The sequence below is a fragment of the Pelodiscus sinensis genome, chromosome 16 (genome assembly GCF_049634645.1).
Source record: "Pelodiscus sinensis isolate JC-2024 chromosome 16, ASM4963464v1, whole genome shotgun sequence".
Lineage (NCBI taxonomy): Eukaryota > Metazoa > Chordata > Testudines > Trionychidae > Pelodiscus > Pelodiscus sinensis.
In genome coordinates this window covers 21,108,092-21,124,069 of record NC_134726.1, presented here as the reverse complement: position 1 = coordinate 21,124,069, position 15,978 = coordinate 21,108,092, and the positions used below count along the sequence as shown (strand labels likewise).

At 42.6% G+C, this 15,978-nt stretch overlaps 1 protein-coding gene across 1 annotated transcript in view; it reads right to left on the bottom strand.

Annotated features, from left to right (window-relative positions):
* Nucleotides 1-15,978, bottom strand: part of VPS35L (VPS35 endosomal protein sorting factor like) — a 144,944-nt gene that overhangs the window by 110,551 nt on the left and 18,415 nt on the right. Inside the window, exon 8 of the mRNA XM_006123143.4 lies at nt 6,840-6,924. Coding sequence (XP_006123205.2) covers nt 6,840-6,924 — 85 coding nt within the window. The remainder of the gene's footprint in view (nt 1-6,839; nt 6,925-15,978) is intronic.

Here is a 15,978-nt window from a genome sequence, read left to right as displayed (position 1 = left end):
GAGAGATGTGCATGCCAAAGCAAAAGTCCAATGCAAAACAAGGACTCTGAAAAATCAATGGTGGACCGAGAAGGCATGAGAGCTCCAGCATCTCTCAGATATCAACAATACGAGAGGTTTCTTCAATGCTACGAAAGCTGTTTATGGACCCAGAAAACATGGAATTAATCCCCTGAGATCAAGGGATGGTACCCAACTCTTGAAAGACAATGAAGCCATTGCTTCTCGCTGGAGGGAGCACTTTTACAAGCTCCCGAACCGCCCCTCCACCATAGTCCCAGAATCCCTTGACCGAATCCCTCAGCAACTGCCTAGGGACGATCTTGCAATACTTCCTACCCTGAGTGAGGTCCAAGCTGCCATCAAAGCAATGAAGAGCAACAAGGCAACTAGACTAGACAGAATCCCCGATGAAGTCTTCAAAGAAGGTAGGCCAGAGCTCCACAAACAACTGCATTTCCTGATGCTCAAGATCTGGAATAGGAAGAAGATACGGCAAGAGTTCAAAGACACACTGATCATCAATTTCTTCAAGAAGGGTGACAAATCCAACTGTGGAAACTAATGCAGCATCTATCTCCTGGCAATGTCAGGGAAAATCTTAGCTTGAATCCCTGCCAATTGACTCCTGCCACTCTCAGAAGAAATTCTTCCAGAGACCCAGAGTGGCTTCCAACCATTCTGAGAAACAGTGGACATGATCTTCACCGCTCGGCAATTGCAAGAAAAATATCGCGAACAAAATCAAGCCTTATACATGAGTTTCATTGATTGAATTGAACACCTTGTTCAGATCAATCATAGTTCCCTGTGGATCATTCTCTCAAAAATCAGTTGCCCCCAAAAATTTGTCAGTATCCTGAGGCTGCTTCATAACAATATGACTGCCACAATGCTGAGTAACAACAGATCTTGAAGCAATCTCTTTGAGGTCAAAACAGGAGTCAAACAAGGTTGCATCATTGCCATGACCCTCCTTCTCATGGATGGCAAGCAGATTGTCTTCAGAAAGAATGGAAAGCTTTTCAACCTCAGGAGACTGAAGGCCAAAAGCAAGACCTCCATGACTTTGAGCATTGAGCTCCAGTACGCAGATGACAATATGGTAGCTGCTCTTTCCCCCGTACCTTTTCAGACCATCTTGAGCACCTTCGCTGAAGCATATGAGAATCTCTGTCTTGCACTGAACATCAAAAAGACCAAGGTGCTCCATCAACCCTTGCCAACGTGACAATCTCATGTACCATCTTTAAAGTCAACAGAAAACTGCTGGAAAATGTGGAGCATTTCCCGTACCTTGGAAGTCATCTCTCCGGCAAAGACGACATTGACGCAGAAATCCAGAATTGCCTGAGCTGCACAAGCTCTGCTTTTGCCCGCCTGGAACAAAGGGTCTTTGAGAACAGGGACATCAGTGATGAGACAAAGCTCCTTGTGTACCGCACAGTGGTTGTTCCAACACTGCTGTACATATGTGAAACCTGGACAACATATAAGTGTCACCTGAAGGCACTTGAACAATATCAACAATACTGCCTCAGGAGAATCCTAAATATCCCTTGGGAAGATAAGTGTGTGAACACTAGCGTCCTGGAAGAGTCGAAAATGACCAACATTGACGCTATCATCATCTACCAACAACTTTGATGGAATGGTCATGCCTGCCAAAATAGATTCTGTTTTCTGAACTGAAGGAAGGATGGAGGAACGTTGGTGGCCAGAGGAAGAGATTAAACAACATGCTGAAGGCAAACATGAAAAAGTGCAGCATGGGTGTTGACACTTGGGAGAACCTTGCCCAGGACCGGACCCATTGGAGAGTGGTAATCCATGAGGGGGTGGTGCAAGTTGAGAGGTCCCACCACAGCATAGACGAGGAGAAGCGGAGAGAGAAAAGAGGCAAAAACTGCCCCACATCCCTCCAATAGCCTCCAGCACCTGACCTTTCTGCAATAAGATCTGTGCCTCCAGAATCGGGCTGGTCAGACATCTATGGATCCACAAATAGGAGGGTGACAGGAAGACATCCTACTCGTTATTGAGTAACTGCTCAGATATGGAAAAAGCTGCTTGTGTTAATGCTAATCAAGCTAATGAAGTCAGAGTGGAAATGGGTCATTCGCAGCATTTGGTGCGAATATCCAGAGAGGAGAAATTGCCTTTGTAATGCATTAACCAATTTGTGTTAGTTTTCAAAATTAGCAAAGGAGGATAAAAAAAAAAATAATGTTCAGAAGAGAGGGGTTCACATCCACAGGGGATACCATCACAAAGGTTCACTTATTCACTGACCTAAGGAGTTAGACAATCCTAAAGAAGTGGTGAGTGTCAGAAGGCAGAAACCTACCAAAACTAAGGCAGAATCTCTCAAATAATACCAGGCTCTTCCTCATTAAAAGTCTGAAAACTCAAGAGGACCAGCTTAAAAATGATTTCACCAGTTCACCATTCACAGCTGCTCAATCCAGTGACCAGACACGCTGGTACATTCTGTACTATCTGTAAGTGAGGGAGAAGAACTGATGGAAGCAATTATAAGAAATTGCTTTAGTTGACACAGCCTATGATTACAGAGGCTTGTGTTACTGTTGGAAGATAAAACACAAAAACAACACTCCAGACCTGAACTTGATTTACTATTTTAAAACATGCTCAATTAGTAAGTAAAGGCATCAAGGAAGGGAAGAAATTCCTCATGGCAACAATACTTAATACTTAGCAACATTTCAGCATACCATTGGTTAAGGATGAGAAAGATCTGAAGTGGCCAGCCAGTACAGGTTGAACCTCTCTGGTCTGAGACTCTCTGATCCAGCAATATCCAGGGCCTGGAAAGACCACAGGTGCTGCTGGACCAGAGAGCCAGGACTGGCTAGGATCCCAGCCAGGGCTGGGAGCAGAGCTGGTCAGGCGGCCAGGAGCCCGGCCAGGGCCAGAAGCAAAGCTAGTAGGGCAGCCAGAGCCTGGCACGGCAGCCAGAGCCTGGCATGGCCAGTCGAACAGCCAGAGCCTGGTCGGGCAGCTGGAGCCCAGCCAGGGCCAGGAATGGAGGTGATCGGGTGTCCAGGGCCAGGGAACCTGGCCCAGAGGCAACACAAGGAAGGGGGCCCAGCCAGGAAGCTGGCAGCCCCCTGGGAGAGCCCAGAGGCCAGACCTCCCCTGAAGGTGCAAGACCAGGCAGGTCCAACCTGTAATGTCATCTAAACATCTCCCCAGACTAGAAGTTAGTAGGGAGACCCTGGCTACGGTGTGCACAATATCAATACACTTATGATACTTTGACTTTGCTAAGAAGCTTTATACAAAAGCTAAGGAATATGCAGATAAGATACATCCTGCAAAAACTCTGTATTATCCATCACCAGCAACTGACTCCCATCCGCTAAGGAACTAAGGGAAGAGAAATTCCTGACAATTGCCAAAGCAACCACCTACAGTCAATCACATTAAAAGCTGCTGAGAAGACAAACATCACCACGATATCCCACTGACTCTAACAATATCTTGCATGAGTTTAGTCATGCCCCAATCAGTAGGTTTCAAGCCTAGAAGCAACCTGAATCCAACCTGAAGTGTATTTAAGAACTCACTGGAATGGAAGTGCATCTGGAGGTGAAAAAAGTGAAAGTTTGAGATGGTCTGAGGCTGAAGGTAATTAGTAGGTACTCCAGCATCAAAGGACAGCTGAAGAGACAGACAGACCTTTGCACATTCTGAGGATGGCTGGCTAAAAGACAAGCTGAAAATCCCTCTTAAGAGTATCACAAGTGCACCACTATAGCTAAATGACCAGAACAGACATAACTAGAGAGAGTAGATCTTATGGAACTCAAAAGGCAATAATCGTACCAGAAACCAAGAGAAGAGGAAGGTCCAAAGGAAACAGACAGTCTCACAATCAAAATGTGCTTTACGGTAACCGTGGAATCTGTCAATCTCAACCAGGAAGAATATAAAAGTCATATACATTCTGCTCAATGGTAGGGATGTAAATCGACTCGTCAACTATCCGATAAGATTTTGTTTATCGGACAGTCAACTAGTCCTTTGACTAGTGGCTCCCCCCCTAGCTACTTCTATCAGAGGCAGGAAGGGAGGGGAGCGGAAGCTGGTGCTGGGGGAGAAGCCGGCTTAAAAGCACCATCTCCCAGCACCATCTCCGTGGGGGACAGAGTAGGAAGGGAATAAAGGCAACCGGATGCAAGCCGGAAATCAGCTGATTCATGCCTCGCACCCAGTCCCAGACGCTGCACCTCTGCTTTTTAAATGTGTTAAGAGCCTGCTGGCTCTTAATACATTTAAAAGGCTGGAGCACAGCAGAGGGGACCCGGCACTAGCTTGTGCCAGGTCCCCCAGCTGCGCTCCAGCCTTTTAAATGTAGTAAGAACCAGCAGGCTCTTAACATAAGAATGGCCGTACTGGGTCAGACCAAAGGTCCATCTAGCCCAGTAGCCTGTCTGCTGACAGCGGCCAGCACCAGGTGCCCCAGAGGGGGTGGACCGAAGACAATGATCAAGCGATTTGTCTCCTGCCATCCTTCTCCAGCCTCTGACAAACAGAGGCCAGGGACACCATTTCTATCCTCTGGCTAATAGCCTTTTATGGGCCTAACCTCCAGGAAATTATCTAGCTTCTCTTTAAACTCTGTTTTAGTCCTAGCCTTGACAGCCTCCTCTGGCAAGGAGTTCTCCAGGTTGACTACGCGCTGTGTGAAGAACTTTCTTTTATTAGTTTTAAACCTGCTACCCATTAACTTCATTTGGTGTCCTCTAGTTCTTCTATTATGGAAACTAATAAATAACTTTTCTTTATTCACCCTCCCCACACCACTCATGATTTTATATACCTCTATCATATCCCCCCTTAGTCTCCTCTTTTCTAAACTAAAAAGTCCCAGTCGCTTTAACCTCTCTTCATATGGGACCTGTTCCAAACCCCTAATCAATTTAGTTGCTCTTTTCTGACCCCTTTCCAAGGCCAAAATATCTTTTTTGAGGTGAGGAGACCACATCTGTACACAGTATTCAAGATGTGGGTGTACCATAGTTTTATACAAGGGCAGTAAGATATTCTGTGTCTTATTTTCTATATCTTTCTTAATAATTCCTAACATCTTATTTGCCTTTTTGACTGCCGCTGCACACTGTGTGGAAGTTTTCAGAGAACTGTCCACGATAACTCCAAGATCTCTTTCCTGATTTATCGTAGCCAAATTAGCCCCCATCATACTGTACATATAGTTGGGGTTATTTTTTCCCAACGTGCATTACTTTACACTTATCCACATTAAATTTAATTTGCCATTTTGTTGCCCACTCACTCAGTTTGGTGAGATCTTTTTGAAATTCTTCACAGTCTGCTTCTGTCTTGACTATCTTAAACAGTTTAGTATCATCCACAAACTTTACCACCTCGCTGCTTACCCCTTTCTCCAGATCATTTATGAATAAGTTGAACAGGATTGGTCCCAGGACTGACCCTTGGGGGACACCACTAGTTACCCCTCTCCATTCTGAAAATTTACCATTTATTCCTACCCTTTGTTTCCTGTCTTTTAACCAGTTCTCAATTCATGAAAGGACCTGCCCTCTTATCCCATGGCAATGTAATTTACACAAGAGCCTTTGGTGAGGGACCTTGTCAAAGGCTTTCCGAAAATCTAAGTATACTATATCTACTGGATCCCCCTTATCTGCATGTTTGTTAACCCCTTCAAAGAACTCTAAGGGTATGTCTACACTACCCCGCTAGTTCGAACTAGCGGGGTAATGTAGGCATACCGCACTTGCAAATGAAGCCCGGGATTTGAATTTCCCGGGCTTCATTTGCATAAGCCGGCCAGCGCCATTTTTAAATGCCGGCTTGTTCGAACCCCGTGCCGCGCGGCTGCACGCGGCACGGGCTAGATAGTTCGAACTAGCAAGCCATTCCGAACTATCTGTACACCTCATTCCACGAGGCGTACAGATAGTTCGGAATGGCTTGCTAGTTCGAACTATCTAGCCCGTGCCACGTGCAGCCGCGCGGCACGGGGTTCGAACAAGCCGGCATTTAAAAATGGCGCTGGCCGGCTTATGCAAATGAAGCCCGGGAAATTCAAATCCCGGGCTTCATTTGCAAGTGCGGTATGCCTACATTACCACCCTAGTTCGAACTAGGGTGGTAGTGTAGACATACCCTAATAGATTAGTAAGACATGATTTCACTTTAGAGAAACCATGTTGACTTTTGTCCAACAAATTATGTTCTTCTACATGCCTGACAATTTTATTCTTTACTATAGTTTTGACTAATTTGCCCGGTACTGAAGTTAGACTTACCGGTCTGTAATTGCCAAGATCGCCTCTAGAGCACTTTTTAAATATTGGTGTCACATTAGTTACCTTCCAGTCATTTGGTAGGGAAGCCGATTTAAGGGATAGATTACAAACCACAGATAATAGTTCAGAAATTTCCAATACATTTCCAATAATACATTTAAAAGGCAGAGCTGCGGTGGGGTTAGCTCCTGGGGCCAGGCACTAACCCCACTGTGGCTCCCCCACTTATTGCCAAGTCAATAGAAAATCCATCGACTAGCTGATTAAACTAAATTTAACATCCCTACTCAATGGGGAATCCTTGCATAAGAGTTGTGTAGATGTATCTCTTTGTCTGTCTCTCTCTCACTCCAGGCTTTGATGACTTGTAAATGTCTTTGCTTTATCAGACAGGGAACACTGTGTACAACTATCAACATTTTTGTGAAAGTTAAACTCTGAAAGCAATTGTTCACTCCTTAAAACTATTTCTAGAATATTCTGTAATATTACAAAAAATAATACATTTTAAGTACTTACCAAATGTATCAAGTATATCTGTAATTAAAACAAATTTACTTGGATAAAACTGGATTACTGTTGTGTCCGACAGCAGTTTAGAACACTAGAAAAGAAAGAAAAAGGAACAAAGGTTTATCAGAAGGATACAAATTTGTGCTTAGCCAGTTTAAAGGGTAGTCAGTGATTTAATCAGCAAAGTGAAGTGCCATACAAAAAGCCCTAGAGACTCTGAAGTCATTTGACAGAACACTGCACAATACCTGCCGTGATAGATATTGCAACCACATGCAGCATCTTTAAAGACCAAATTGTATTAAGTTTAGATCGGTTTATGTATCATTGTGGGTCAGTGACTGCATGCACCTCAGCAGAGATGGATTACCACAGCACTTGCAGAAACTAAAAAAAGTGGTGACGGAAGACGACATTATGGTGAATCATTCAAGCAGTGGGGTACCATCCCCAAGAGAGGTTTGCACATACTGATTCAGATTTCCAGAGAGTAATAGGCAACAAAAGGGTTGTGAAAGTAGAAAGAATTATACTGTAAGAAAAAGATGAATTGTGCTGTAATAATGGAATAAGTTGAAGGAATTCTGTTTGTCTTTTAAGAGGAAGAAGAAAAGTATGTTAATGTTGATTGTAGGTATGCAGATCAAGGTGCTAGCCAATTTGGGCCTGAGTTTAACAGGAAAAGAAACATTAAGTGTTAGGAAACAATTCCAGATAATCAGGGAGATATAGCCAGGAGATTGCTGTGTGCTTAATATTGAAATGAAGAGTACTTGAGTAGCCTCACACTAATTATGTGAAGTTTTGCCCCCCTTTTAATCCTGTTAATTTTGGCTTCCTTTTGACTGTATAAAATCAAGGGGTTTGAACCTTGTAGGGTACTCACATTTTCTCCATGCATTTTAGCAAAGCTTTGCTGAAATAAACAGAGCAGTCTGCCAAATCTGTGAGTCCTGTCTGACTTTGACAGGGTTTTGGTATAGAAGCAGATGAGTTCCAACTGGCATAGGGCCTTCTTTCTGATTCGGCAAATGACATGGCCCTTCCCTCCAAGAGAGGTCACAACCACTGCAGAAGGGTTGGAAAAACTTTGACCTATTACACTCTCAGAAAACTGACATGGGTCTCATGGTATGTTTAATGTGCATTTCAATCAGTTCTGGGACTTGCTTTTTTAAAAGTGTTTTCTTCATAGTTCCTTTACCTTAAGAATAAATATGCCTGCTTAAAAAGGATTGTGTGGTAACATATAATTGCTGACAATGCACTGGTCACAGCCCTCTGAGAGAAAGCAAAACCCTGGCACTGGCCATTAGGCAGACTGGTTTGCTTGGGCTCTCTTCCATTTTGTGACCTTTTCTAAACTATTTAAATTGTGTTTAAAGCTATTGTGTCTTGAAATAGGACTTTAAACCAACCATTGACTCAGTTTAACACTTTTATGTCCAACACTGTGTGTACTGTGGTCAAACACAGGTTTGTTTGGGGGTTTTTTATAGTTTAGAAAAGGTCACAAAATGAAATAGCATATTGCTGGAGCAGCATATGTATTAAACTGCACGGTGACCAACTTAGAAAAGATACAGGAAATGGTACACAAACAGAAGGATGTAGCGATAGGCTCTTTTTTAGCAGAAATCTTTGGGAGAAGTTTACTGATGATCTGCTCCCACTGTAAAAAAAAGCGAGCTTGGGGTGGGAAGAGAAGAGTAAAAAAACCAAACATGACTGGCTATCCAATACTCTCTCTTCAGAAACAAAAAACAAAAAACCAACTTATAGCAGGGGTCTCAAACTCCTGGCCTGTTGGCCAGAGAGATTGTGCAATCTGGCCCCGAACTCCCAGTTGTCAATTACCGGCCCCCAGCTCCATCCATTTATGGCATCCTTCCCTCCCTCACTCCCTATGGCATCCCATCCTCCAAGCACACAGCTTTTGGAATCTCTGGAGGACCTGGTACCGTGTGGCTGCAGCGGTCGTGCCCTCCATACTGGCACTTCGGCCCCCATGTAACACAGTGAGCATCCAAGCACACAACACATCTTTTTTTCACTTAATCTAAAGATGACAAAGTTAAAGTGCTATTAACATACTTGTGTTTTCTCTCTTCAAATTGGTATTTTTTCATATATTCATTGTGAGACGGGTTCACCTAGTTGATAATGAGAGCACTTCTACACAGCAATACAAACACTTGGGCTCCAAATTTCAAAAAAAAAAAAATCTATGAATTGTCTGGGGCTTGAAGGAATAAAATTGCAGTGCAGACATTGGAGCTCAGGCTCTGACAATGCATGGAGGGGAAGGGTTTCAGAACCCATACCCCAGTCTGAGCCCAAACGCCTACAGTGCAATTTTTAGCCCTGCAGCCCAAGCCCTGCAAGCCTGTCATCTTACACTGGGCCAGCCACAGACATGCCACAGGTCTTTTATTGTAGTGTAGATGTACCCAAGGAGTATATTATAGGTTGAACCTCTCTATTCCACCACTCTCGGGACCTGACTAGTGAACCAGAGAATTTGCTGTCCCAGGAGGTCGTCTAGCAGCATTACCAACACCTCCTCTGCTTACTGGGCTCTTAAAAGAAATTTAGGGGAAAATTAGAACTAAATTACAGCACAGAACACTGAGAGCCATGACTAGCAGCTGTAAACACACTTTATCGGACCGCAGGAAACTTGGCTGCATCCATGATAAGTGGACATCTGACCAACTACAATCATGTCAGACTAAAGAGTGCTGGATAGTGTTCCCGCTAACATTTTCTATCCTTGGGCGGGTTGAAATTTTTTATGTGCAACACCAATATTGAGATAGTGCATGGATGTGGACCACCAATACAAACAAAACACACACATATTTTGTACTGTATTGTATTTTTTAAGCAGTCCATATGTGTGGAAGAAAATACATTAAAACAAGACACCTGTGTCTAGTTGCTGTGAGGTACCCTTAGTGACTACAAAGGTTCTGTAAAAAGGAGGGAATTAGCCTTCTTCTACTCAAGGAAGAGTAGAAGCCCTAGAACAAATTAATACGACTTCAGTGTTTGTAGACAGATACACATTTCAAAGAGATTGCAAATAAGATTTCATCTTACAAAACTAGCATTGCACCTAGTACTTGCTACATCTGACTCCGAAAAGCCAGAACGCTACCACATAGCAAAGATCTGGCCTTAATGCAATATAATTTACCATGTATTAATTAGTAATACCGGATTTTTAAAAAATCATTAAGTTCAGAGTTTTAGATATCTGCAATGCTCCAAAAACATTCTGTTAAAATAATCTTTTTCTTTCTTATCTTAAGCCATTAACACCTTATGCAAACTTTTGTTTGAAATGCAATCATGCAAATGTCCTCCTAGCACACGCTCGCACACACACTCCATGCAGCCAGCTTTCCCCCCTGCCCTCCAACCCAACTAAACAAAGAAGACTACAGCGAACCAGGACACCCCAAACTGCCCCCATCTCACTGCACAGATGCCAGTCAGTCCCTTACCTTCCCAGCTGGGTTTCTGCCTCTTTCTCTTTTCTTTGTGTGTCTCTCCTCCTGCAGATGGCACTCTTGAAACTGCCCTCCCCTCTGATTTCCCCCCCAAGCCAATTAATTAATTACTCATTCCGTTCTTCCCCCAGCCACTTATTGCCTCATTATCTCGGCTGCTTTTCTTCTCTGGGAATTCTTCAGTTCAGCATGCAGCAGCGTTTAGCTGCTGTTTACACATGCTCCATCCCCCACCGGTCAGCTGAGCTCCATACCTGTGCAGGGAGCTTTGAACCTCTGAGCAGGCCTCAGAAAATAGCTGTGCAGTCATGCAGCCACGCAGCTTAGAGGGAACTTTGGTGCTGGACTAGAGAATTTCAAACTGTAGTTACCATATGTTCCAACTTTCCACAGAAAACAAGGTACAAAAATATATTTATACTTCTAGGGGAGCACAGAAAGCTTTTAGGTATAAACACACATTTTTCCCAAGACATCTAATTCACACACTCAGACTGTAAATGCCAGCAGAGCAGCATTTACTACAAATCTAAAATTATTAGTGGAATGGGGCTGGAATTTTCCACAGTAATCAGTTGTCTCTAAGCTCTAATAAGATCAAAATTTCCTGCAGTCTTTTAAATACACCATATAGCTCATTTGCCTTATATTCCCAGGAGAGCTTAGTGAATAATACATGGTTGCTTTCGATATTTTTTGTTAACCCTTCTATATAAACCAACATAAAAAACAGACCATCACACACACACAGACTCACAAAAGTATGCCCTGCAATAATCCCATGAACATGGACCTGCCTCCCTCTACTCCTTCTGGGGGCACTGTGCACCCTGCAGGGGCGTTTAGTTCACTTGAAGAAAGGGGTAGCAAATGTACAGCTGATGCATGGAGTGTGGAAGAGATGGCTCTTTCTGTACTCTCCCATTCCCCTAAAGTTCTCTCACAATCTGGCCCTAAACTAAGCTACTTCTAGTGTTGTGATGCAGTTGGGTTTTGCCCCCCATTGACAAGTATTTAATTCTGGGAATAAAATATGCCCTCTCTTAATGTGTCCATAATGTTGTACTGTTGTTAGGATATAGTTTACTTCTGGGCTAAGAGGGATTAGTAATATGCTTGTGAGTATCTCAAATTACAGACTAATCGACCAGCAAAGACATTCCAATAAAAGGTATTCTCCCATCCACACTTTTTTGAACACCAATTTATTGCCATTCTGTTTCCTTCATCCCTTACCACAGGAATTGGTATACAGCCGCTCCCCGAGTTGTGAACGGTTGAGTTACGACCGTTTGCACTTACGACCAAAGCTTCCATGGAGCGGTCGTAAAGGCGGTCCCCGAGTTACGAACGCAACCCGCGCTTACGAACGGCGCGGTCGCGTGTAACTCAAAAGGGTCTGAGTTACGAACAGTTCAAGTGTTGGTTCGTAACTCAGAGAGTGGCTGTAATATTTCAGTAAACAAAATACAAAATTTAATTAGTGACCAGGTCTGCAATCAGTTAGGGATTAGCGTCTACAACAGAGTTTTCATGTAGAAGGAGGGTTCCTGTAGGCGAGAAGTGGTTACGCACATACCATGAAACTTCAATGCTCTCTGTGGTCCCTAGTGTCATGTTCTTCAGATATTGGGTTTCAAAATTGATGTTTCCAAAAAACAGTCTGACACAGAACCATGTCTTAGGACATTCCTTTGACTTGCTCTGAAAATCTTTTTTATACTATGTTCACAGAAATCCCACAGGTACTACATTTACATACTGGCTGCATCTAGACTGGCGCTCTCTTGCGCAAATACTTTTAACGCAAGAGTTCTTGCGCAAGAGAGTGTCTACGCTGGCATGTGCCTTTGCGCTAGAGCATCCCATGCCAGTGTAGATGCTCTCTTGTGCAAGAAAGCTCCGGCGGCCATTTTCGCCATCGGGGCTTTCTTGCACAAGAAATTCCTGTCCCTGTCTACACTGCCCTCTTGCGCAAGAACACTTGCACAAGAGGGCTTTTTCCTGAGCAGGAGCGTCAGAGTTCTTGTGCAAGAACTCGCGGCCGGTTTAGACAGCTGGCAAGATTTTGCGCAAAAGCTACCGCTTTTGTGCAAAATCTGGCCAATGTAGACATAGCCACTGTGTTTTCCTCTCAACAAAGGCACCGTAATATGGTATTGTACTTTCTTGTGATTAAATACTATTAAGCCATCATACTTTTCGTGGCAATTTGTTCTTTTAATAATACTGCTAATTCTCTTATGCTACAAAAAGGCATAAATCATCCCAAATTAAAGATCATTTTCTGAACTCTCTTCACTCCTGATTTATATATCATCTCCTTTGTAACCTTTACCATAATTTCCACCTTAAACAGCCTTCCAAAGGTGCTACAAAACACTGCTGGAAAAAACAATCCTGGCTTTATATAACCTTTCCTGATGATAACCATTACATCAGTCTCTCAGTTTCTACGGTTGTTGCAGTTTCACTGCACTCTGGCTTCATCTAAAAGGCTAAGTCATGCAAGTTTTAAAATTCATTCACCCTATTTCTAACACATATGCCATCCACCACAAAAAGAGTAATTTACAAATTAACATAGCTTATGCATCATCCGTAGAGTACCCCCGAACAGTTTCTGTGCTTAGTCAGATAATTCAGTTACTATACTAAGTCAGAATGGGCAGACAATAGCAGCATATGCTAGCCATCATTCCCTTCTTTTGTTAAAAAATCAGTGGCCAATAAAAATGTAAAGAAACTCGTTTTACTGACTCTAACATACTGTTTAACAGTCTCTATCAGTCTTCAATCCACTTCTTTCCACAAGCACTATCACACTGTCTCTCAGGATACCTCTTACACCTGGGAATCCCCTTTTCCTTCCCAGTCCAAATGCCTAAAATCACCACCCTGTGAGTAAGATTCGTTTCCAAGCCATGATTACTAATAGCGATTATCTCACTGTTCATATGACTTGTGCACTCAAGTCAGCCTAATCAAAACTTAAGTAAGGGCTTTCCTGTCCTCTCCTCTCTCCACCTCCTATTTGTCACATCAGCCTGTTGCATCTTCTCTGTAAAACTATAAGCTGGCTGAGGCTTAGCCTGCCTCTTGTGATATGTCTGTACAGGGGCTAACACAATGGAAATCAAACTTGGCTGGTCTAAGTGCTATCATAATACAAATAATATTTTAAAATAATGGGATAAGTCTAGGAGTAGTAGTACTGCTAATCTACTGACTTGATCCAGTGAAACCTTCTGAAAACAAGTTTTCCCTCTAAATGTTTATTTATTTTTCCCGAATCCTGACTATACTGAAGACTTGCAAAGTAATTTTTCACTCCTTTATTGACACTGAATTAATTATCTAAACTAAATAGATGAGGGATGTGAACAGGTAACTCAGCTCCCAGCATGGGGTTGGAAGCAGCCACTGTCCGCAGCGTGGGGGCTGCACCAGCCCACTAATCCCTATTTAATCAGTTAACCAGTTAAACATTAAGTTTAACTGGTTAACTCATTATTAAATGGGATTTTACATCACTAAAATAGATACAAACTTTAAAGAAAAAAAATCCGCCTAGAAACTGATGGCACAACCAAAACCAGGTTATTTTACTGCCGCAGGTGGACAGTAAACTACATTTGGCATTACTGACATAACTAGAGCAATCAGCATGGTAACTTTCTAAATTCACTCCAAGAGGTCCAAGAAGATGAGCAGTATGCAGCACTACCTACTGTGACTTCATTAAGAAGCAGCACGGAAATTGCAGCCCATTCTTTCTTACAGGGTCTCTGCTGCGAAACATTACTTATAGTCAGTGGTGATAAAAATGCTGAAGGATCTAATATAATCAGCATGGGCACCAGACATTATAAGGAGGTCAGTTACCAGCAATATTAGTAGTCTCACTTCCGTACCCACGAATGAATCAAGACAGGCAAAGATAAAAGAAACATGGTAAATAATAGGGATGTCAGCATATATTCATTTAAACAGCAGTTAAGCCTGGGTTTATCAGTTAATACAAACAACTACACACACCCTCCCCCTTACTGCCTCTATCGGCGGCAGCAAGGAGGAGAGGAGGGGGAGTAGATACCATGGGAGCCGGTTTTTAAGCCAACTCCCCACGCATGCCAGTTCCTGAGGAGACACCTGGCCCTCCCCACCCTTTCCCCACTGCCTTCCACAGAGGCAGCAGCGTGGGGGGCAAGCAGGAGCCGGAGCTCAGGAGGAGATGGCTTAAAAGCTGGCTCCCATGAGAACCAGCTACTCAGAGCTGCCTGCCCACAGCTCGTGCTGCTGCCTCTGTAGGAGGCAGTGTGTGTGGTGGGGGGGAAGACAGGCGGTTGCACAGGAGTGATACAAAAGGCAGAAGTAAAGGGGAGCACGGGGCTCCCCGGGAGTGTGGCCAGGAACCTGGAGGGCACTGGCTTCTGGTTCTGCACCCCGGGGGGAGCATTTTAGTAACCATATAACTGCTAAAAACTGTTGTAGCTATAGGATTACTAAAATAACCAATATCTAACATTCCTAGTAAACAATAGTCCCTTCCGTTGTGATGTTAGCTTCAGGCAACATGCACAAATCTCAGGAACTATTTTCATCCTAGGATGAAGTTTCCTAGCTATTGAACTTCAAGCCATGTATTATTTGTAGATAATAGTATGTAATAGGTGTATAATATATCCCGATATGATACATCAACTACTATTTGACTAATGGGAGGTCCTACAGACTTTATTTTATTTGAAGGTAGATGAATCAAAAACTAAACTTTCATTGCATCAGGACAGTGTTAATGAATGAAATCTAAGCAGAATTGCTGCCAAGACAAATATTTAGGTGAAAACACTGTTTCAAATATTTTCCAAATACGATCTACACTGCAAGCATCTTACACCACATGGTTTTGAAATATGACTAACTTCCTTGGAGAATGTTTACTTTGCAAGTCATTGAAAGGAAGCTAGCATCAGTTTTCCACGTACAGTATATAAAAAAAAAGTTTGCACCTGGAATCTACTTTATGCATCTCCAAATATTTGGTGCAAAGAGTTGCTGGCTCCTTAAGCAGCTACTTTCAGATAAACAGAGTGGGAAATAAGCACATTTGCTTCCACTAAATAAGCTCATAGCTTGTGCTTTTGTGCCAGAGCAGTGAAACAATCATAAGTGTGTATTTTCTGTAGGCCAGAAATAAATATTTAATGTGATAAGCATAATAAAGAAACAGATCTGTTGTTTCTAAATTATTAACACCAAGCATATGTATTAGAGAGAATGTCTTCAGCATTCTTAGATCTAAGTATTCTGAATTCTTCAAGGAGTCTCATATTATCATCTAGTATTTCAAAACATTTAGGCAATTTTATATCTCTTGAATACTTGAACAATTTCAAAGAGTTTGAGTTCATAGTAAAAATAGTAAAAAAAACCTAAACAATACAATGTCCAAAAATAAAGAGTTAAGAGATTCAGCCCAGTCTGCAAAAGATTTCTTCATCACACCCTCACACCCCCAAAATTATCTTTGCACTTATAAAAATATATTAGCAAAAAGTGAAAACATCGAATTACCAATGGTACTAACATTTACAATATAAAAGCATTTTCAAAGTCCCAATTTTTTG